The following is a 24229-nucleotide window of genomic DNA, read 5'->3' as shown; positions in this document are numbered from 1 at the left end:
ATAAAAATGTCAACTTCAAAATTTATAAGTATTGATTAAGACATAAAGTACTGGCTACCTGCTTAGGCATCACTACTACATCACAAAAAAAAATACCCCACAGCCTGGAGCACAAATGCTGCCAACGTTATCCTCTCCTCCCCTCTCTGCCTGCCTTTCTGTTTCTGCCGTTCTTCCTCGTGGTCCTCCATATAACCATAGACAGTGACACGGCAGACTCTGGAACTCTATGGTATGTCCCCGTATCTCTCTATTACAGACGCTCATCCGTTTCCGCTTTTCCCCATTTCAGCGCCTGCGCCATGTTCCGCTACGATCCGTGCGCAGGCGCGGCGAGTTGGTGCGGCGGTCTGCCAGGACCGGGCCGGTTCCTCTCCCAGAGCGGCCCGCTCCGAATCATGGACCACAGCGGTAAGGAGCTCCGCCCGGAGGTTTCGGCACGTCTGCCGAGGGGAGCTGTGGGGGCTTTCCGCGGCCTGGCCGACCGGGCCTGCCGCGTCAGAAACGGCAGGGAGGAAGGGGGCCGGACGAGTGACGGCTCCCGGCCGTGTCCGGCCTGCCGCACCGCACTGCACTCCCTGCCAGTGTCCGGCCGCTTCTTCCTCCTTCCCCTGTTCGTGCCTCCTCCTCAGCTCGCTAGGCCCAGGGGTTGACGGGCTTTCAGGTGGAGGCGTCGGAGAGTTTGCGCTGTCTCACTTTCGATCTGTTTGTGTGTGAGACTCGCTCGCCCTCCCTCCCTCCCTCCCTCATATTTCGCTGTCTATCTGCCCCTCACCCTGGCTGTGGCCCTTGGGTGACCAGCAGAGTAGGGTTCGTGGCTGCAGTTGGTTTTCTCCTCGGCCCTGTCCTGGACTATCCGGGTTGGGAGTGTGGCAGATTTCTGTCGATACGTTTGTGGAAATGGATGTAAGCTATGTAAGCTTTGGTAACGCGCTCTTGAGCCAACGAGAGAACTACCTAAAGGAGATAATTTTGTAAATCAAATTAAAATATGCATTATTTTTGGGAACAAAGTCTCTTATTCAGACGTGAGAAAAGGGCCATATGGTGTTGAAAGCTATTACACATCATCTTTGGATAATTCTTATCTTTCCCGATTAAAGCCTGTAAAATGTTTTTTTTTCCAAGCACGATTATGGTTAAAACACGCCATTGAAAATAACTGTGAAATCCATGTTCCTCCTATAATGAAAAAGTAGGAAACTTGTCAAGAATGATGTAACCTAACTTTCAAAAGAGCAGCTTTTAAACTAGAACAAGGGGGAAAGCCGACAGTCACTCAGCAGTGCATGATTCGGCGAAATGTATCCTTGAAGGATACTAATGAAACAGGAGAGATAGGGCATCCCCACAGAGAGGTTCCATTAAAAGCAAACATAGTCCATGTGTCTATGTAAAAAATCACCGAAGCTAATGATTTCAGAATTATCCCTAACAACTGAAAAGCAGGTTGTTAATACAAATAAAAAAAACACACTTTGAAATATCTGTATGCCAATGCCAGAAGTCTAAGAAATAAGATGGGAGAGTTAGATTGTAGAGCAGCAAATGATGAGATTGACATAATTAACATCACAGAGACTTGGAAGGAGGATAACCAATGGGACAGTGCTATATCAGGGTACAAATTATATCGCAATGATGGGGAGGATCAACTTGGTGGGGGTGTGGCACTTTGTCTGGGATGGTATAGAGTCCAACAGGATAAAGATCATACAAGAGACTAAATGCTCTGTAGAATCTATATGGGTAGAAATCCCATATGTGTTGGGTAAGAGTATAGTGATAGGAGTATACTACCGTCCACCTGAACAAAATGGTCAGACAGATGATGAAATGCTTAGAGAAATCAGGGAAGCTAACCAATTTGGCAGTGCAATAATAATGGGAGATTTCAATTACCCTACTCACGCAAAGGAGTCGGCGGTTAACCACAACATATAATCTAAATCACCCAAAAATGTGGAACCCAAATAACAAATGAATTGTTAGCCTAAGAAGGTGTCAGCAAGCCTTGACGTTATGTGTCACTCTCAAGCAGACACTAACCGGTCTTATCTATCATTCACCTTCATCATAACTTTAATGCAAAAAAGTATTTTTTCTTTTTTCTTTTTCAAAAATTAATTAAAAATGTCCTCCATTATTATTATGAAAAATGACTCTTTCATGTATAAGGTGGTAAAGGAGCCCTACACGGGCCAGTGTTTCGCTTGAGTAAGCTTCTTCAGGGGCGTATGGAAACACTTCAAAGTAGAGCCATAAATCGTTTTAGACGGGACCAGACGTCTCAACCATCTTGGAAAAAAAGATGGTTGAGACGTCTGGTCCCGTCTAAAACGATTTATGGCTCTACTTTGAAGTGTTTCCATACGCCCCTGAAGAAGCTTACTCAAGCGAAACACTGGCCCGTGTAGGGCTCCTTTACCACCTTATACATGAAAGAGTCATTTTTCATAATAATAATGGAGGACATTTTTAATTAATTTTTGAAAAAGAAAAAAGAAAAAATACTTTTTTGCATTAAAGTTATGATGAAGGTGAATGATAGATAAGACCGGTTAGTGTCTGCTTGAGAGTGACACATAACGTCAAGGCTTGCTGACACCTTCTTAGGCTAACAATTCATTTGTTATTTGGGTTCCACATTTTTGGGTGATTTAGATTTCAATTACCCCAATATTGACTGGGTAAATGTAACATCAGGACTTGCTAGAGACAAAGTTCTTGGATGTAATAAATGACTGCTTCATGGAGCAATTGGTTCAGGAACCAACAAGAGAGGGAGCTATTTTAGATTTAATTCTTAGTGGAACACAGGATTTGGTGAGAGAGATAATGGTGGTGGGGCCACTTGGCAACAGTGATCATAACATGATCAAATTTAAACTAATAACTGGAAGGGGGACAATAAGTAAATCTGCAGCGCAAACACTAAACTTTCAAAAGGGAAACTTTGTTAAAATGAGGAAAATAGTTAGAAAAAACCTGAAAGGTGCAGCTGCAAAGGTTAAGTGTTCAATAGGCATGGACATAGTTTAAAAATACAATCCTAGAGGCACAGTCCATATGTATTCCACACATTAAGAAAGGTGGAAGGAAGGCAAAACGATTACAGTCATGGTTAAAAGGTGAAGTGAAAGAGGCTATTTTAGCCCAAAAAACATCCTTAAAAAATTGGAAGAAGGATCCATCTGAAGAAAATAGGATAAAACATAAGCATTGTCAAGCTATGTGTAAAACATTGATAAGACAGGCGAAGATAGAATTTGAATTGAAGTTGGCCGTAGAGGCAAAAACTCATAATAAAAAATTTAAAAAATATATCCGAAGCAAGAAACCTGTGAGGGAGTCGGTTGGGCCATTAGATGACAGAGGGGTTAAAGGGGCTCTTGGGGAAGATAAGGCCATTGCAGAAAGACTAAATTAATTCTTTGCTTCTGTGTTTACTAATGAGGATGTTGGGGAGATACCAGTTCCGGAGATGGTTTTCAGGGGTGATGAGTCAGATAAACTGAACGAAATCACTGTGAACCTGGAAGATGTAGTAGGCCAGATTGACAAACCAAAGAGTGCCAAATTTCTGATCTATTAGCTAAAATTTGTAACCTATCATTAAAATCATCCATTGTACCTGAAGACTGGAGGGTACAATGTAACCCCAGTATTTTAAAAAAGGCTCCTGGGGCGATCCGGGTAACTATAGACCAGTGAGCCTGACTTCAGTGCCAGGAAAAATAGTGGAAACTATTCTCAAGATCAAAATCGTTGAGCATATAGAAAGACATGGTTTAATGGAACACAGTCAACATGGATTTACCCAAGGGAAGTCTTGCCTAACATCTGCTTCATTTTTTTGAAGGGGTTAATAAACATCTGTAGGACAAAGACTAAAAATAAACCACTACTCAGATCTTATATTAAGTGCCGCAAAAAAAAAAAAATGTGGATAAAGGTGAACCGGTAGATGTAGTGTATTTGGATTTTCAGAAGGCGTTTGACAAAGTCCCTCATGAGAGGCTTGGAAGAAAACTAAAAAGTCATGGGATAGGAGGTGATGTCCTTTCGTGAATTACAAACTGGTTAAAAGACAGGAAACAGAGTAGGATTAAATGGTCAATTTTCTCAGTGGAAAAGGGTAAACAGTGGAGTGCCTCAGGGATCTGTACTTTTCTGGAAAGGAATACGGTGCTTTTCTGGAAAGGAATACGATGAGTGAGGTTATCAAATTTGCGGATGATACAAAATTATTCAGAGAAGTTAAATCACAAGCGGATTGTGATACATTACAGGAGGACCTTGCAAGACTGGAAGATTGGGCATCCAAATGGCAGATGAAATTTAATGTGGACAAGTGCAAGGTGTTGCATTTAGGGAAAAATAACCCTTGCTGTAGTTAAATGATGTTAAGTTCCATATTAGGAGCTACCACCCAGGAAAAAAATCTAGGCATCATAGTGGATAATACTTTAAAATCGTCGGCTCAGTACGCTGCAGCAGTCAAAAAAGCAAACAGAATGTTAGGAATTATTAGGAAGGGAATGGTTAATAAAATGGAAAATGTCATAATGCCTCTGTATCGCTCCGTGGTGAAGACCGCACCTGGAATACTGTGTATAATTCTGGTCGCTGCATCTCAAAAATGATATAGTTGCGATGGAGAAGGTACAGAGAAGGGCAACCAAAATGATAAATTGGATGGAACAGCTCCCCACCAAGGAAAGGCTGAAGAGGTTAGGGCTGTTCAGCTTGGAGAAGAGATGGCTGAGGGGGGATATGATAGAGGTCTTTAAGATCATGAGAGGTCTTGAACGAGTAGATGTGAATCGGTTAGTTACACTTTCGAATAATAGAAGGACTAGGGGGCATTCCATGAAGTTAGCAAGTAGCACATTTAAGATTAATTGGAGAAAATTTTTTCACTCAACGCACAAAGCTCTGGAATTTGTTGCCAGAGGATGTGGTTAGTGCAGTTAGTGTAGCTGGGTTCAGAAAAGGTTTGGATAAGTTCTTGGAGAAGTCCATTAACGGCTATTAATCAAATTTACTTAGGGAATAGCCACTGCTATTAATTGCATCAGTGGCATGGGATCATCTTAGTGTTTGGGTAATTGCCAGGTTCTTGTGGCCTGGTTTGGCCTCTGTTGGAAACAGGATGCTGGGCTTGATGGACCCTTGGTCTGACCCAGCATGGCAATTTTTTATGTTCTAACTTTGAGGCAAGGGGCATGGTCACCTCATGAGCTTGTTTGAGTTTTAAATGTTTTGTGTTGGTACTTGAACTTTATTTTTGTGCAGTTCAGAAGTTCCAGGATATTTGGGCAGCTTAGGGAGACCTGGAAAATCTTCAGGTGCCTGGCATTTGCCCAGGCAGAGGAGCCTCTGCTGTGACTGGACCAGGTAGAAAGGCTGGATGGGGGAGGCCAGATAAAGGAGGGGAAGGGGAAAAGAAGCTGAAGAAAGGGGAAAGCATAATGAAAAAGAGGGAAACAAAAGAATGGCAACAATATTAGCAAAATAAGCACAAAAGAGAGAGGAAAAAAAATTACCTTGGCTCCTAAAAAGGTTTTGATTAGCATCCAAGTTTTCAAAATAACTTTCCCTCCTTGCTTTGGCATTTACTAGATAGTTAATAGGCAAGGTTAAATGAAATAAGGCTTTTAGCTTGTTGGGCTACATGAAGAGAGTTATAACCAGCAGGAAAAAGGATGTGATAATTCCCCTGTACAGGTTACTGGTGAGGTCTCATCTGGAATATCGTGTTCAGTTCTGGAGACCATATCTCAAAAATGATAGAAACAAGATTGACATGGGCCAGAGACAGGCAATCAAATGGTGTGGGGCCTGCACCAAAAAATGTTATGAGATTGAAGGATCTAAATATGTGTACCATGGTGGAGAGGAGAAACAGGGGTGATATGGTACAGATGCTTAAATACCTGAAAGGTATTAATAAGGCATGGGAATAAAATCTTTTTTTGATGGAAAGAAAAAGAGTACAACAGGGTCTTCATATGATGCTACAAGGGAGTTTAGTCAGGACCATCAGGAAGTATTTCTTCACATACAGGCCAATGCCGTATCGACACGCAGAAAATGGGCACTCATGATTGAGCGCCCGCTCTCCTAACACATACAGATGTACTTCTCCTGGGCGCCCGATTTAATATTTAAATAGGCTGCAGCAGTAAAAAGAAGATCCTAGGGGCAATTGTGCACCCCTAGCGCCTCCTTGGCAGTGGGCGCCAAAGAGAGGTGGCTGTCAGCAGGTTAGAAAAACAGACAATTTTATGAGTGTCCATTTTCCTAACCTGACTGCTGGCACTTTTTTTTTTTTTTTAAGGCTTTTCCTTTTTTGGCTTCTCTGACTTAATATCACCACAATATTAAATTGGAGGAAATATAGAAAAGCAGTATTTTCTGTAAACCTTTTGGGCTCCTCAAGAATTAACCCCTGCTCCGGGGCAGGCATTAATTTTTTAGGGTAAAAATGTGTGTTGGGCGCACACTTTTTTTTTTTTTTTTGCATTGGGGGAAATAGCTAATAGCTTCATCAACATGAATTTACATGTGATAAGCACATTAACTACGCGCTAGGTTGTATGCACGTTTTGGACACTGGTTATGTAGGCGTGTCCAAAACATGTGTCCAGTTGCCTGTTGAGCTGTGCGCTGTGGCCAGCGCATGGTATTGCATTGGCCTGATAGTGGATGCGTGGAATGCCCTTCCAGTGAAGGTAGTGAGGACAAGGATAGTAACAGAATTCAAAAGGGCATTGGATAAGTATAGAGGATTCCAGTGGGTAAATGATGGAGATGAAGGAAAAGATAAACTGTGTTGACTAGGACAACCTGCACAGAGCAGCAACTACAGTGCATTCAGAAAGTATTTAGACCCCCTTCACTTTTTCCACATTTTGTTATATTACAGCCTTATACTAAAATGGGTAATATTCATTTTTTTTCTCTTCAGTATACACACAAATCCCATAATGACAAAGCAAAATCAAGTTTGTAGAAATTTGTACAAATTAAAACTGAAATATTACATTTACACAAGTATTCAGACCCTTTGCTGTGGCATCTAGTGTTGAGCTCAAGTGCATCCTGTTTTCATTGAGCATCCTTGAGATTTTTCTCCAACTTGACTGGAGTCCCCCTATGATAAATTCAATTGTTTGGACATGATTTGGAAAGGCACAACCTGTCTATATAAGGTCCCACAGTTCACAGTGCATGTCGGAGCAAAATCAAACAAGCATAACTCAGTTGGTTTACTGGTATATCTTTCAAAACATTTCAAATAGCCACATTTGATAAATATATGTAATATATTATTTATGTAGGACCCACACTTCAAGAGTTTGTATGTCAATCAAACTCCAAATGGTAATAGGTCTCTCTACTTTATTTTCAGCAATTTTTTATATATTTAAATCATTTTCTAAACTAAAAAAACTACTTTAAATGATATCTTTCCGTATGCTGACGAACTTCAGTGTCAATATTCATATGCAATTAGGTGAATGCTCATCTCTGTATAACTAGCAATAGTCCAACTCTGACATGATCATGTTTCGAACCACAAGGTCCTGCTTCGGGGGAATCTTTTCTTGAGTCTTCACAAATGTTCCATCAGCTCGATATCAGACCAGCTAACTTCTTATTTTTCTCCCGCACCCTGAATTGCGATAGGCACAAGACAATCTGCTTGGAGTTTTCCAAAAGGCTCTTAAAGGATTCTCAGAGCATGAGAAACAAGATTCTCTGGTCTGATGAAACCAAGATTGAACTCTTTGGCCTGAATGCCAAGCATCATGTCTGGAGGAAACAAGGCAGTGCTCATCTTCTAGCAAATACCATCCCTACATTGAAGCATGGTGGTGGCAGCATCATGCTGTGAAGATGTTTTTCAGATGCAGGAACTGGGAGATATTTCAGGATTGAGGGAAAGATGAACAGAGCAAAGTACAGAGAGATCTTTGATGAAAACCTGCTCCGGAGCACTCTGGACCTCAGACTGTGGTGAAGGATGACGACCTTAAGCACACAGCCAAGTTAATGCAGGCGTGGCTTTAGGGCAAGTCCGTGAATGTCCCTGAGTGGCCCAGCCAGAGCCCAGACTTGAATTTGATTTGAATATCTCTAGAACAACCTGAAAATAGCTGTGCATCGATGCTCCCCGTCCAACCTATGAGAGCTTGAGAGGATCTGCAGAGAAGAATGGGAGAAAATACCCAGATCCAGTTGTCAAGACTATAACATCATACCCAAAAAAACTTGAGGCTGTAATCGCTGCAAAAGGTGCCTCACCACAGCACTGAATAAAGGGTTTGAATACTTATGTAAATATATTTTGGATTTGTTCTTAATTTGCGCACACTTCTACAAATCTGATTTCATTTTATCATAGGATATTGTGTGTGTATTGAGGGGAAAAATGCATATTATCCATTTTAGAAAATAGTTTGCTTACCGTAAACAGTGTTTCCGTAGATAGCAGGATGAATTAGCCATGCTGTCTGGGAAGTGTCGCGATCCCGAGTAGGCGGAGTTTCCCCTAGCTGATCAGAGTTTTCAGCTCTGTGCGTCTGCGCGGTCGTGTTCCTGCACGGTTCCCTCACCTCTTCAGTTTCTTTGTAGCCAAGCGAGAGGTAAGTCAAGAAGGTATGTCTGTCTCTTTGTGACTGTCTAGGGAGGAGGGAGGGAACGCATCGCTAATTCATCCTATCTACGGAAACACCATTTACGGTAAGCAAACTTGCTTTTTCCCGTCGATAGCAGGGCTGAAATAGCCATGCTGTCTGGGAGTCCCAAGCTCCCGGGTTGTGTCCTTGTATATTCCTTGACTGTAAGTTTGGACATCAACCCTTGAAGTGGTAGACAGTCTCATGTTCTTTTTAGTGATAAGACTGCTGTGCCTAGTGCCGCATCAGAGGTCGTTTGTTGTTTGTTGTTGGCGGCAATAATGCGATGTGAAGGTATGAATGGACGACCATGTTGCCGCTTTGCAGATATCAATTAAGGGAACTTTGTTCAAGTGGGCAACAGATGCTGCGGTGGTGCGGATTTGGTGCGCCTGAGGCTTTGTGATTAGTTTAATGGAATGTTTATTGTAGCAAAAAAGTATGCATTGTGACAACCAACTGGCTATGGTCCTTTTTGAGACTGGTTGTCCAGGATCATTTGGGTTAAAAGACAGGAACAGTTGAGAAGGCCTCGAAGTTGAGTGAGTCCTTTTCTTATAGTAAGCTAATGCTCTTTTACAGTCCAATGTGTGTAAAAGTTTTTCACATTCGTTATGTGGCTTTGGCATAAAAATAGGTAGAGTTATAGTCTGATTAAGATGAAAAAATGTTACCATCTTAGGCAGAAAGGAAGGGTGAGGACGAAGTGTCACCTTGTCATGGTAGAATTCAAGATAAGGGGAGTAGTGAACCAAGGCTTGTAGTTTGCTGACCCACCTTGCAGAAGTAATGGCAATGAGAGAGACTATTTTCCATGTCATATTTGATGTGGCTAGAGTCTAATGGTTCAAAAAGTAGAAGCATTAGTTGTTCCAGCACTACATTTAAATCCCAAGGAATTGGGGGTTTAGTCACCGGTGGGCGAAGTCTGATCATTCCTTTCATGAATCTAGAAATCAACGGATGGTTAGACATTGGAAGGTTATTAAATGGTTCATGAAAGGCTGCTATAGCACTGATATGAACTTGTACCGAAGTGGTGGCTAACCCTGCTTCATAAAGTGTGTGCAGATATTGTAGTAATTGAGTGGCAGTGGATGAGAAAGGGTTTATGTTCTTTGGAGTACACCAGTCCAAGTACCGCTGTCACTTTCCTTTGTAGTTACATCTGGTTGAAGGTTTACGTGACGCAATAAGAATATCATCTAGTTGAGAAGATAAACCTAAAGGAGTTAGTATTTGCCTTTCAATCTCCACGCTATGAGATGAAGTGATTGATTCATGGGGTGAAGTAATGAGCCCTCTTCCTGTGTCAGAAGATGTGGAAGATTTTGTAGTGTTATCGGTGGATGAATGGAAAGTTTCACGAGGTACGCATACGAGGGCTGTCTTGGCTACGCCGGGGCTATTAAAATCATGTCTGATACATCTTGGATGCATTTATGAATCGTTTGAGATATGAGTGGCATGGTTGGATAGGCGTACATCAAGCCTGGCATCCATGGAATGAGAGGCATCTGGAGCAATCCTTTGATTGCTGGGGTAAATTGAGCAAAAGGTCTGGACCTGTCTGTTTGCTTCCGTGGCAAATAGATCTATTCTGGGAAATCCCCACTGTTTGAAGATGTTTTGAGCCACCTCTGGATTTAAGGTCCATTCGTGTGGATGAAAAATCCGACTGAGACGATCTGCTGTTACATTGTCTAGACCTGGAAGATAAGTTGCTTGAATTGATATTTGGGCTTTGACTGTCCAGTGTAGAATTCGTGTTGCTTCCTGGCATAGAGTCCAGGAACCGGACCCTCCTTCCTTGTTTATGTAAAACATGGCTACCTGGTTGTCTGTATATACCATGAGACTTGATCCCCTTATCTGATTGGAAAACGTTTGAAGTGCCATCCAAATGGCTCTTAGTTCCAGGAGATTGATCTGGTATGTAGATTCCTGAGGGGTCCACAGACCTTGAGTTTTCATTTCACCCAGATGTGCTCCCCAACCTTTGTTGGAGGCATCTGTGGTCAGAGTTATCTGGTGAGGTGGTAAATGGAATGGAGCTCCCAAGGAAAGGTTCTTGGGAAGGAGCCACCATCGAATGTCCTCTCTCATTGCGTTCGTAATTTGAATTCTGGTGCTGAGTGGATGTATGAATTGAGACCACTGAGTCTTTAAACCCCATTGTAAGCGGTGCATGTGAAGTCTGGTGTGAGGAACCACATAGATCACTGCTGCCATATGACCCAGAAGTTGTAGAACCTAGCGTGCAGATGTCCGGTTTCTGTGAAGTAGGCTGTTTGCCAATGATCGTATGTTCTGCATCCTGTCTGGAGGAAGGTACGCTCTCTGTTCCACCGTATTTATGAGAGTGCCTATGAACTGAAGTAGTTGAGTAGGTTGTAGGTGAGACTTCTCGAAATTGATAAGAAATCCCAACCTCTGAAGGCATTCGATTCTGCGTAATGTATGATCTCTCAGTGTAAACTGATCCAATGCTACTATTAACCAGTCGTCCAGATAAGGAAATATTTGGATCGAAAGTTTCCTGAGATGAGCCACCACTACTGCTAGATATTTGGTGAATACCCTTGGGGCTGAAGATAAGCCAAACAGAAGAACCTTGTATTGGTAATGTATATTCCGAACTTGGAGGAAGAAAACAAGGGTTAGACGCCAAGGTCTTTTTCAAAACTTTATTGTAATGGAGACGTATGGATTCTTACAGCCCGACTCTGGCCAAGTTTCGCCGTTAACAAAACGGCTGCCTCAGGGGCTAAGAATAAATAAAACACTTTAATTAAAACAACAATCCATAAAAACTAAAATTAAATATGAACAGATGATGAATATTCATAAATAACATTAATATCAAATGAAACCAATAAATAGAAAATTAAAAACAAATAAAATTGAAAATGACAACAGAATTCTTATTCTAATGGTGACAGTGAACTGAAGTATTAAAATATGGAGAGGTGAAAAATCTTGAATACCATTTAAGAAATCATAATTCCCTTCTTTTGTAAAAAAAAAAAAAAATCCTTCTCAAACAAATTTTTTATCAAATTAATTATCACAGTCTGCCCATATTTTGAACAAATTATCTAAGAACTTTACTAAAAAACTTTTAACATAAAACAATCAAAGGAATAAAAGAAATTAAAATTTTACCTCAGTTTAGTTGGATGGACCCAGAGTGAAACATCCGAAATCTTATGTCCCACACTTGTTATGTGTGATCCGCTGTATTAATCCTAAAATGGTGTATATAAGATCATTAGAATTTGTGCTCCTATTCTTTGAAAATTAATTTTTTGCCAAGTCTGTGTTCCTGATTGTACTAACCTTATTCATTTTTATGAAATGCATAATCTTGTTAATGCGATGCATTTGTTGGGATTCCAAATACTGCGGTTATTTGTGCTATATTAATGAAAGAGAAATTATGAAAAAATGTCATGTCAAACATCGAGCCTATGTGCATTACTGATTATATTTGGTATGATTGATGAAGAGATTAGTAATCAATAGAATAAAATTCACTAAGTGGTAGACTGATGTGGACAACTTTTACTATTTGCATCTATCTTATACTTCATAATTATTCCACCATCATCCTTGAAATAATTGCAACCAGTCTCACTATGGTTCCTTTATACTGTAACACCGCATTGTCCAGGACGAGATGTAAGCGCTAATAATAATCGCATTTGATCACTTGTTCTAAACAAAATCAAATAAAAAAACGCTCGCGGCTCTTCCAGCCGTGATGTTTGTCCTGCGGTCCCATCGGAGGGAGGGCACTGCGGGGGCCTGCGCAACCGGCGCTCAAGCCCGTCGGGGTAAGGCCTCACGATTTCAAACACCCCAGACGGCTCCGGCACCGGCCACGAGGCTACTGAAGTCTCCTCTTCCCCGCTGCACCAGCCAATCAGGGAGTGTGCCCGGCACACGACATTCTTCAGCGGTGAGCGGGGGTTTTAAACCCCAGCATATCCTTCCGGCGGCACGCACCAAAGGCGCGTGCCAAAGGAGCACAGCAAAGGGGCCTGCCCCTTTGTGCGTCCCTTAGTGCAGCCCTTTAGCACAGCAGGAAGTAACTCGTCAACAAAACCTTTCTCTTCCACCTGAGAGCACCCGCTCCTACCCCACCTAGTGTCTATCCATACTCCTCCCGATTTCGTTCACCTTAACCAGGTTCTATTCCTCTCACCCTCATCCAACCCCTCCAGCTAAACTCAAACATGTGCACCTTCGCTATCCCAATCATCAGTAACTTTCGAAGAAACCTCCCAAAAAACACCTTGTTTCCCACCATACAGCAAAAAAGACTGATTCCCATCATGATATCACCTCTGAACCAGCTGCTGAGCCTCACTCTTTTCTCATTAACCCTTCTCAACGCACAATCCCTCACGAAAAAAACTCACCTCCTCCACGACTACTTAACAGATACCAAACCCGATCTATGCGCAAATAGGATTCTCCATAAATCTCTTACAATTATTCACAAAAGCATACACATCACACCCCTCTTTACCTGCTGCACCCTCTCAAACTTCACTCCACGACCAGACCCTTAAGGGAAGCTTACAAAGGATCCTTACACGTCCCTCCAATCAAAGCAGTGCACCAATCAAACATCAGAGACCGGGCATTTTCAACAATAGGTCCCTCCATCTGGAACTCCATGCCACCGGACCTCAGGCAGGAAACCTGTCTTATAACTTTTAAAAAGAAACTCAAGACATGGCTTTTCGGCCAAGCCTTTCCCTGTTCCTAAGCCTACAGCTTGTCTTAGATTTGTCCTATCTCTACTGTGATTAAACAAACACTAAGTATTCATATACGTTATATTGTGGTGGGCCCCTCCCACACCATCCTCTGTATAAAGTTAATCATTTCATCTCTGCTCTCCCCTCTTTATTTCCGACCCCCAGTTTTTGCGCCCCTGTTATAATGTAACTTTTTTTGCTTCTTCAATCTATGTCTCTTGTTAATTGTTACGGTTATGGTTAACCACTTGTTCGATGTAAACCGAGTTGATTTGTATCAAGAAAGTCGGTATATAAAAGCCTTAAATAAATAAATAAATATTACTGAAACCTGGATGAAACCTGAGGACACAGCCCTAATCAATCAACTACCAAAACATACCTATGACATCTTTTCTATCCCCAGACTTAAGAAAAGAGGCGGCGGTCTGCTTTTAGCCTCAAAAAAAGTTAGGGTTATCTCTTCAGTACGCCAACTCATCAGCCTCACTCGAATTCGCTATCTTCAAATCAAATCGCCTCCAAATCTTTCTCACTTGTGTTCCTCCAGGATGTCTGGAATCAGACCCCTCACCCCTAATCGAACTCATAGCTAAACACATCCACACTGATGCCCCTGCTATTATAATGGGAGACTTCAACCTCCATGTGGATACAACTCCTCTTTCCTCCAGTTTTGACTCCTTCCTCACCACACTCAGTATTATGGGATTCAAACAAATCAACAGACCTACACACACAGCAGGACACACGTTGGACCTAATCTTCATAAACGAAAGCCTCACCCCCTCGTCCTCCTTGACACGCTCTACAGTCCCTTGGTTCGACCACAGCTTGATCTCCACAACCTTGCAAAACAACCAAACCCCCTCCCAACCACAAAAAAAAAACCATGGTCCAATTCAGGAAACTATGCGACCTGGATATACTCAGCTCGCATTTATGAACTGCATTAGGCCAACTGGACCTTTCGGATGCAGACTTGGCCTCCACCTCTTGGCTAAAGATCACCAAAAAAGTTGCTGACCTAACCTGCCCATTGACCGCAAAAGTCCTTCACACTAACACGGACAACAAGAAACCGTGGTACACACCAGAACTAAAAGCCCTCAAACAAAAACTAAGGAGCAGTGAACACACCTGGCGTAAAAATCCATCTTCAACAAACCAGGCCACACATAAAACTCTCATGCACCGATACAGGATCTCCATTCTCCGATCAAAAAAAGACTTCTTCTCACAGAAAATCCACCACTTCAGCTTTGACGCGAAAGCTTTATTCTCTTACGTCTCAACCCTCACCAAACCCTCTCACGCGACTATTCCGGATGATCAAGTGGCCAACAAAGCCTCAGAGCTCGCCATGTACTTCAAGAAAAAAATCTCCAATCTGACAGCACCTCTAAGGGCCAACAAGGGGCTTCCCCCCCCCCCCCCACACAATACGTCCCGACAACAGACCACAAGCCTGGAATCCTTCGAGTCTACCTGCTCCCTAGAAATAGAAAGCGTATTAAAAAAAAGCTCAAACCATCATCCCACCCCTCGGATGCGCTCCCTTCAAACCTTCTCATCTCCATCCCAAAAACTATCGCCAAGCCAGTTGCTGAAATTAGGGAAGCTAACCAAATTGGTAGTGCAGTAATAATGGGAGACTTCAATTACCAACAGTACATAGGAGCAAAATCCTGCACTCCAAGCAATATCGCAGAAACCACAAGTGCAGGCACACAGTTCAATCCTGACAGAGTACTCTAAATCGGTGTATATATTAAATGCTTTTAATGCTTCAATATGGCAACTCCTCTGGCTCATACAAACATCAGACTTAATGGCGTCCCCCGACACGGTACCCGTGTTTCACCGCGGGCTGCATCGGGAGGGCTCGCCAATAGGGATTCATAAGAAAGCTGTAAAAGATAAATATACATCAGGACAACACAACAGGACTTATAACCGAATATAAAGTGCAACAATATATAACATCATAACATACCTGACAGCATGAGAACTTCAGAGTGACAGGGAGCGCACTACCCTTTCCCACTGACAGGTATTTAAAGCTGATTAAGGCGCCAAAACAGGAAGGCAAACCACGTGGGACTTCAACGTCCCATTCATTGGCTGCCGTTCCTGTGACGCGCCTCAGCAGGGTTGTAAACCAAACAGTGCTTGTGAATGACCGGCGCTAAGGGAGAGCTCTATGTGAACAGAAACCATTCAATGTCTCGATTTAACCCCTTAGGAGATACTGAATCCAACATAAAAATCCAACGTTGTTCGATACGACCCAGTTGTTCAGAATAATTACCCCCTCGTGGGCACCGCGGGAATACCTCAAGGACACTGTATGTGAGATCTGACAAGGTGTGTGATGTTTTAACCCAATGGTCTACGAGGGGTTCGTTTTCACGGGAGTGACGAATGTTAGAGCAATGCTCTATAATTCGAGTTTTTACCATGCGGGATGTTTTCCCAACGTAGATCAGAGGACAAGGGCATGTAATCACATAGATTACTCCAGCCGTAGTACAATCAGAGTAAGAACATAACCTGAAAGTTTTTTTAGAAACTGGATGAATAAAACTAGTGGAGGGTGAAGTATGAGAACATACAGTGCAGTGTCCACACGGGTGGTGACCAGGTACACTATCGAAATGCCGTGGCCCCGGAATATCAGTGTAAATGAGCTTGTCTCGTAAATTTTTCCCTCGTCGAAAAGTAAATCTAAGGGGACCCGGGAATAGAGTATGTAAGGAGAGGGCCTCCCAATGTCTGCGAATCATCGCAGTAATCTGGCGGCTCAGGGTGGAGTATGGCAAAATACAATTTGTAACTGTTTGATCATCATGGGATGATGGTAAAAGTAATAAGTCACGATTGGTGTACAAAGCCCGTTTCATCGCCTTTTTAACAACGTGCCTCGGGTACCCCCGGGAAATAAAGCGAGAGGACATGATCTGAGCCTGTTTAAGAAACTCACATCTAGTAGTACATAATCTACGAAGCCGAAAGAATTGGCCAGTGGGAATATTCCTTCGTAATGTACTGGGGTGACAACTTTGAAAGGAAAGTAAAGTGTTCCTGTCAGTTTCCTTGCGGTGGATGGTGGTCGAAAAACGGCCCTCATCCACAGTCACAAGTACATCCAAGAATGCTATATGGGACCGATGTAAACAAAAATTAAACTGTAGATTAGAGTCACATGAGTTAAGCCAATCAATGAACAAATAAAATTGAATCTCCGTACCCTGCCAAAGTAAAAAAATATCATCAATGTAGCGGAGCCACACTGCTATGTGTTGAAACCATTCACCAGGGTACACAAAAAGATCCTCAAATTCCGCCACAAACAAGCACGCCAAACTGGGTGCCATAGTCGAGCCCATAGCTGTGCCCTTTATCTGGAGATAAAACATCTCACCAAATCTGAAAAAATTCTTCGTGAGTGCCAGAGTGGCTAACGTCACTAGCAAGGAAGTGGGGACACGCTGGGGGCCAATGCGAGAGTTCAAGGTTTTTTCTATAACTTGTAAAGCAGCAGTTTGGGGAATACTCGTGTACAGAGAAATAATATCCAGTGTAACAAATAAAAACGGTTCACTGGGAACAGGTGTCATGTCCAAAAGGGTGATGAAATGTAAGGAGTCCCTTATGTATGATCGAATACGGGGTACGAATGGTTTCAGAAACAGGTCCACGAATTGGGACAGGGGTTCTAACAGCGAACCAATGCCTGCCACAATGGGTCGACCTGGTGGGTTCTGTAGATTCTTATGTACTTTTGGTAAAGTATAAAAAAACCGGGGTAATCGGGTGTTCTGGTGTAAGGAACTTGGCCTCACGAGGGGTCAAAATATGGCGGTCCAATGCATCTTCCACCACTTGTATAACCTGCTGGTGTAACTGGGGGGGTGGGGTCTTCAGTTAAGGGAAGATAAAATGATGTGTCGTTTAATTGTCTAAATGCTTCAGACATGTATTGGTGTTTGTCCTGGATAACAATGCCTCCACCCTTATCGGCGGGTTTAATAATAATAGAAGAATCTTGCCCAAGAGATAGAACGGCCCGATGTTCAGATTTTGATATATTGAACTGGGTATAATGCTGCCTTGACACCAACTCAGTCATACCCTGATCTACCAACCGCTCAAAAGCCATAATGAGCGGATCTCCGGGGCCAGGAGGCACCCATCTGGATTTTGGACGGGCTAGGGATAGGTCCGGGCTGGGAGGCACATCTGCAAAAAACATTTTAATCTTCAACAAGCGACAGAAACGATATAGATGTATTCGAAGATCAAACAAATTACATTTTGCAGTGGGCACAAAAGAAAGTCCTTTAGATAAAACCCCTAATTCAGAGTCAGTAAGAGCGCGTGAGGATAGATTAAATACCGAAGGCAGGTCTACAGCCATGGGTCTGAAACTGCATGGGTCGCTCTGGTCACTCGAGGAGGAGGCTGAAATTGTTGATTGCGGCCGCGGGACCGAGTCGTGCGAGTAGGTTTGGTAACAGGGCCGGGATCGGGTGGGTGTTGGCCTGAGTCTAAAAAAGACGCTGCTATAGACGCATAGCGTGATGATGGTGTACAGGTAGAAGAACTGGATGATGCTGTTGCCGGGCGAATTTCCTCCCGAGGTGGTCTTGAACGGGCTGTCTGAACCTCTTCGCCAGAGGAATCGCCGGAGTTGTCGTGCGCGAAAGTTACTTTTCTCGCAGGTTGTGGACGAGACTTGGCCATCCATTTATAAACGAATCCTGATTTGTAATCCGTCTCGTCCCGAATAAACTTTTGGTACTTCACAGTTTTTAAATCAGTCCGAAACTTGTGAAGTTGAGTTTGAAATTCGGAGTGTTCCTGGTCAAAAACTTCTGTAGACAAAGAGTGTTTAATAGTGTCCAAATTATTTGTCAACTCCTCCTGAAGTGTAGTTTGTAGAGTCTTCGTGGTCTCAATGATCAATACCATTAGATCCAAGGAACATTTGTTAAGTATCTGATTCCATCGAGTAATAAACGTGCTATTGTCCGTGTGCAACCGGGGCTCCTTCTGAACACGGAGCCCCCGCGGGATCCGGCGGACTCGACAGTATTCAATCAAAGTGGCAGCGTGTAACTCTGCCTGTTTTGTCGCCTTAATCAGCTTTAAATACCTGTCAGTGGGAAATACCTGTCAGTGGGAAAGGGTAGTGCGCTCCCTGTCACTCTGAAGTTCTCATGCTGTCAGGTATGTTATGATGTTATATATTGTTGCACTTTATATTCGGTTATAAGTCCTGTTGTGTTGTCCTGATGTATATTTATCTTTTACAGCTTTCTTATGAATCCCTATTGGCGAGCCCTCCCGATGCAGCCCGCGATGCAGCCCGCGGTGAAACACGGGTACCGTGTCGGGGGACGCCATTAAGTCTGATGTTTGTATGAGCCAGAGGAGTTGCCATATTGAAGCATTAAAAGCATTTAATATATACACCGATTTAGAGTACTCTGTCAGGATTGAACTGTGTGCCTGCACTTGTGGTTTCTGCGAGACTTCAATTACCCCAATATAGACTGGGTAAATGTATCGTCGGGTCACGCTAGAGAGATAACATTCCTGGATGGAATAAATGATAGCTTTATGGAGCAATTGGTTCAGGAACAGACGAGAGGGAGCAATTTTAGATCTAATTCTCAGTGGAGCACAGGACTTGGTGAGAGAGGTAACGGTGGTGGGGCCGCTTGGCAATAGTGATCATAATATGATCAAATTTGATTTAATGACTGGAAGAGGAACAGTGTGCAAATCCAAGGCTCTCGTGCTAAACTTTCAAAAGGGAAACTTTGATAAAATGAGAAAAATTGTTAGAAAAAAACTGAAAGGAGCATCTACAAAAGTAAAAAATGTCCAAGAGGCGTGGTCATTGTTAAAAAATACCATCCTAGAAGCACAGTCCAGATGTATTCCACACATTAAGAAAGGTGGAAAGAAGGCAAAACGATTACCGGCATGGTTAAAAGGGGAGGTGAAAGAAGCTATTTTAGCCAAAAGATCTTCATTCAAAAATTGGAAGAAGGATCCAACAGAAGAAAATAGGATAAAGCATAAACATTGGCAAGTTAAATGTAAGACATTGATAAGACAGGCTAAGAGAGAATTTGAAAAGAAATTGGCTGTAGAGGCAAATACTCACATCCAAGCATTCCCTGACTCAGTAGAACAGTAGAGCCTCCTATTTATCACCATAGAATCTGGGAGTCTTCCGCACCAGAATTAAACACCGCTGACTTTGATGCTTAAATCAGCCTTTTTTCCAACAAATGTTTATAATATACAAGGGGCATGGTGTCCCACCCAGACACCGGGCCAGTTTCCCTTTAGTTTAAGAATCGGCTAGTTTCTCCCTATTTATTTCTTGCACCATCTCCAGTGTGACTGGATCCAAGTTCAAGCTTCCTTGATTTAATGTAATGCCTTGTTCGTGCAAATTCTATGGTTAAATGTAAATCGAATAGATTTGTAACTTGTTACAAGAATATCGGTATATAAGAGTCCTAAATAAATAAATAAAAACTTTTAAAAATATATCCGAAGCAGAAAGGCTGTGAGGGAGTCAGTTGGACCGTTAGATGATCGAGGGGTTAAAGGGGCACTTAGAGAAGATAAGGCCATCGCGGAAAGATTAAATGATTTCTTTGCTTCGGTGTTTACTGAAGAGGATGTTGGGGAGGTACCCGTAATGGAGAAGGTTTTCATGGGTAATGATTCAGATGGACTGAATCAAATCACGGTGAACCTAGAAGATGTGGTAGGCCTGATTGACAAACTGAAGAGTAGTAAATCACCTGGACCAGATGGTATACACCCCAGAGTTCTGAAGGAACTAAAAATGAAATTTCAGACCTATTAGTAAAAATTTGTAACTTATCATTAAAATCATCCATTGTACCTGAAGACTGGAGGATAGCAAATGTAACCCCAATATTTAAGAAGGGCTCCAGGGGCGATCCGGGAAACTACAGACCGGTTAGCCTGACTTCAGTGCCAGGAAAAATAGTAGAAAGTGTTCTAAACATCAAAATCACAGAACATATAGAAAGACATGGTTTAATTTATTTATTTATTTATTTTTAATTTTTATATACCGAAGTTCTTGTAGGGACTACAAATCACTCCGGTTTACATAAAACAAAGAACTGCTCAACAGAGAGTGGAGCTTTACATGGAACCGTAGAACATATGGAACAGTATAAATGGATGACAATTAAACATAGTGAAAAATAAATAAAAATAATAGTTTAACTGGTAATAAATAAAGAATTATATTTACTATAAGCAGTATAACTGTTTAAAGTAGAAATAAATATTAACAATGCTAAATATATATAAGAAATAAAGTGAATTTTTGAACTCAAAGATAGTTGTCCAGTTACTTAGTACAGTGTCCAGTTACTTAGTACAGTGTCCATAAATAAAGGATACCTAGTAATTAGGAAGTCTAATGGAACAAAGTCAGCATGGCTTTACCCAGGGCAAGTCTTGCCTCACAAATCTGCTTCACTTTTTTGAAGGAGTTAATAAACATGTGGATAAAGGTGAACTGGTAGATATAGTATACTTGGATTTTCAGAAGGCGTTTGACAAAGTTCCTTATGAGAGGCTTCTAGGAAAAGTAAAAAGTCATGGGATAGGTGGCGATGTCCTTTCGTGGATTGTAAACTGGCTAAAAGACAGGAAACAGAGAGTAGGATTAAATGGGCAATTTTCTCAGTGGAAGGGAGTGGACAGTGGAGTGCCTCAGGGATCTGTATTGGGACCCTTACTTTTCAATATATTTATAAATGATCTGGAAAGAAATACGACGAGTGAGATCAAATTTGCAGATGACACAAAATTGTTCAGAGTAGTTAAATCACAAGCAGATTGTGATAAATTGCAGGAAGACCTTGTGAGATTGGAAAATTGGGCACCCAAATGGCAGATGAAATTTAATGTGGATAAGTGCAAGGTGATGCATATAGGGAAATATAACCCATGCTATAATTACACAATGTTGGGTTCCATATTAGGTGCTACAACCCAAGAAAGAGATCTAGGTGTCATAGTGGATAACACATTGAAATCGTCGGGACAGTGTGCTGCGGCAGTCAAAAAAGCAAACAGAATGTTGGGAATTATTAGAAAGGGAATGGTGAATAAAACGGAAAATGTCATAACACCTCTGTATCGCTCCATGGTGAGACCACACCTTGAATACTGTGTACAATTCTGGTCGCCGCATCTCAAAAAAGATATAATTGCGATGGAGAAGGTACAGAGAAGGGCTACCAAAATGATAAGGGGAATGGAACAACTCCCCTATGAGGAAAGACTAAAGAGGTTAGGACTTTTCAGCTTGGAGAAGAGACGACTGAGGGGGGGATATGATAGAGGTGTTTAAAATCATGAGAGGTCTAGAACGGGTAGATGAGAATCGGTTATTTACTCTTTCGGATAGTAGAAAGACTAGGGGGCACTCCATGAAGTTAGCATGGGGCACACTTAAAACTAATCGGAGAAAGTTCTTTTTTACTCAACGCACAATTAAACTCTGGAATTTGTTGCCAGAGGATGTGGTTAGTGCAGTTAGTATAGCTGTGTTTAAAAAAGGATTGGATAAGTTCTTGGAGGAGAAGTCCATTACCCGCTATTAAGTTCACTTAGAGAATAGCCACTGCCATTAGCAATGGTAACATGGGATAGACTTAGTTTTTGGGTACTTGCCAGGTTCTTATGGCCTGGATTGGCCACTGTTGGAAACAGGATGCTGGGCTTGATGGACCCTTAGTCTGACCCAGTATGGCATTTTCTTATGTTCTTAGGTCAGCTTGCAGGATTTTTTATTTATTTATTTGCTAAAATTTGCATATCTTGCTGAAGTGGTTTTCGATATCTTTTATTCTGTGTTAGGATACATTTTATCTCTGTTTGCATCATTTTACATTTTCTCAAATTTCTGAATGGTGCACTTGGCATCAGCATAGTAAGCACATGCCCTTTTTCTTGAAATAATCATGTCAGAGAGAGCCTTAGCATCAAAGAGAAGGAGGTACTTATCAATTATGTACAAATACTGCATTTTGCTGAAGATTGTGAAAAGCACTCTCATATAATTTGTATTTTTAAATAGTCTACTCTGCTGTATAGTATATACACATGCAGATACCATGAATTCCTGCTCAAAGAGCTTAATATCTAACAGGCTGATAACAGAAAAACCCGCGGGAGAGCCGGCGAGCGCCCACTCTCCCGGACGCGTGATTCAGTAAAAAAAAAAATATATATATATATAAATGAAGGCCCGTAGTAAAAGGAGGCACTAGGGACACTAGCACGTCCCTAGAGCCTCCTTTTTAACAGAAGCGGCGGCTGTCAGCGGGTTTGACAGCAGACGCTCCAATTTTTCCGGCGTCTGTTCTTGTGCCCGCTGACAGCCACGGGTTCGGAAAACGGATGCTGGCAAATTTGAGTGTCTGTCTTCCAACCCGCGGGCAGATTTTACATTTTTTTAAATTATTTTTTTTTACTTTTGGGGCCTCCAACTTAATATCGCTATGATATTAAGTCTGAGGGGGTACAGAAAAACAGTTTTTTCTGCTTTTCTGTACACTTCCCCGGTGCTGGCTGAAATTAACGCCTGCCTTGGCAGGTGTTAATTTCTGAAAGTAAAATGTGCGGCTTGGCTGTACACTTTACTTTCTGGATCGCGCGGGAATGACTAATAGGCCCATCAACATGCATTTACATGTTGCGGGCGCTATTAGTTTCGGGGGGGTAAGTTACAGTAAGGAGTAATAGCACGTCGAAAACGCGTGGCCAAACGCGAGCTAACTGTATCGGCCCGTAAGTTGGTACTTGAGGCATAGGAAGTAAGTAGCTTGCTAAGGTCCTCATGAGTATCTGAGGCTGTGAGGTAGGACTTGAACTGATAGGTTGCCAACTTAATTCTGTAACTCATTGGGGGACACACTCATCCTATAAGATGTACTTGATAAATTAACTACAGTTCTTTTTCCAAGTGTAATGTTTTTCTTTACAAATTACAATTTCAGTATAGCTGACCAAAAATTTGAATACTTCCCCAACAGGTAAGTCATTTTTAGTTGCAATATTTAACATCTCCAGTTTTAATTCTTATTTTTATGGGTTATTTTTAGAAGCCCGTCATGAAGTTACTGTTTAGCTAGGAGCCTTGCAACAGAGAGTCTGACAGTTCCTACCATAGGACGGATCCACAGGGATGGAGAACAATAACATACATGAACATGCTGGATAGACTCTTCAGGTCAATATTGAAAGCCAGTTAAATGGATAACTTGTGAGGAATCCATCTAACTGGCTAGCTTTGAATATTCCTATTTCTCCTAGGACAGCAGGATGTTAGTCCTCCCATGTGGTTGACATCATCAGATGTAGCCTGGCACGGAAAACTTTTGTCAGTTTCTAGAAACTCTGACAGACACACTGAGCATGCCCAGCATACCACTATCATGTGTCCATGCAGGGTCCCTCTTCAGTCTTTTTTTTTTCCACGAAGTGTTTGCCTCGCGGTAGTGGAGCTCTGCTCTTCTTTCCATTTTTTAAAAGATTTTCCAGTCGATTTTCAGTTGTTTCTATGCTGGGTACCTCTTCACCAGTCTGTCCTTCCCATGGCACAATAGGTTTAAAATTCTTCCTTGTGTCGATTCCCAGAGTGTCGCTATCCAGTGGCTGCCGGCCATCACTGCTCACTGGTTGTTTTTTATGGCG

The 24229-nt window shown here is 42.1% G+C and overlaps 1 protein-coding gene across 1 annotated transcript in view; it reads left to right on the top strand.

Moving 5' to 3' along the window:
* The first annotated feature begins 258 nt into the window (after positions 1-258).
* CBLL1 (Cbl proto-oncogene like 1) overlaps positions 259-24229 on the top strand; it is a 55122-nt gene continuing 31151 nt past the window's right edge. The window contains 1 exon segment of the mRNA XM_029615711.1: positions 259-411. Within this exon segment, the coding sequence (XP_029471571.1) occupies positions 303-411 (109 nt within the window). The 5' untranslated portion in view covers positions 259-302.

Source organism: Rhinatrema bivittatum, chromosome 9, assembly GCF_901001135.1.
Source record: "Rhinatrema bivittatum chromosome 9, aRhiBiv1.1, whole genome shotgun sequence".
NCBI classification, from domain to species: Eukaryota; Metazoa; Chordata; class Amphibia; order Gymnophiona; family Rhinatrematidae; genus Rhinatrema; species Rhinatrema bivittatum.
This window is presented reverse-complemented; position numbering and strand designations above follow the sequence as displayed.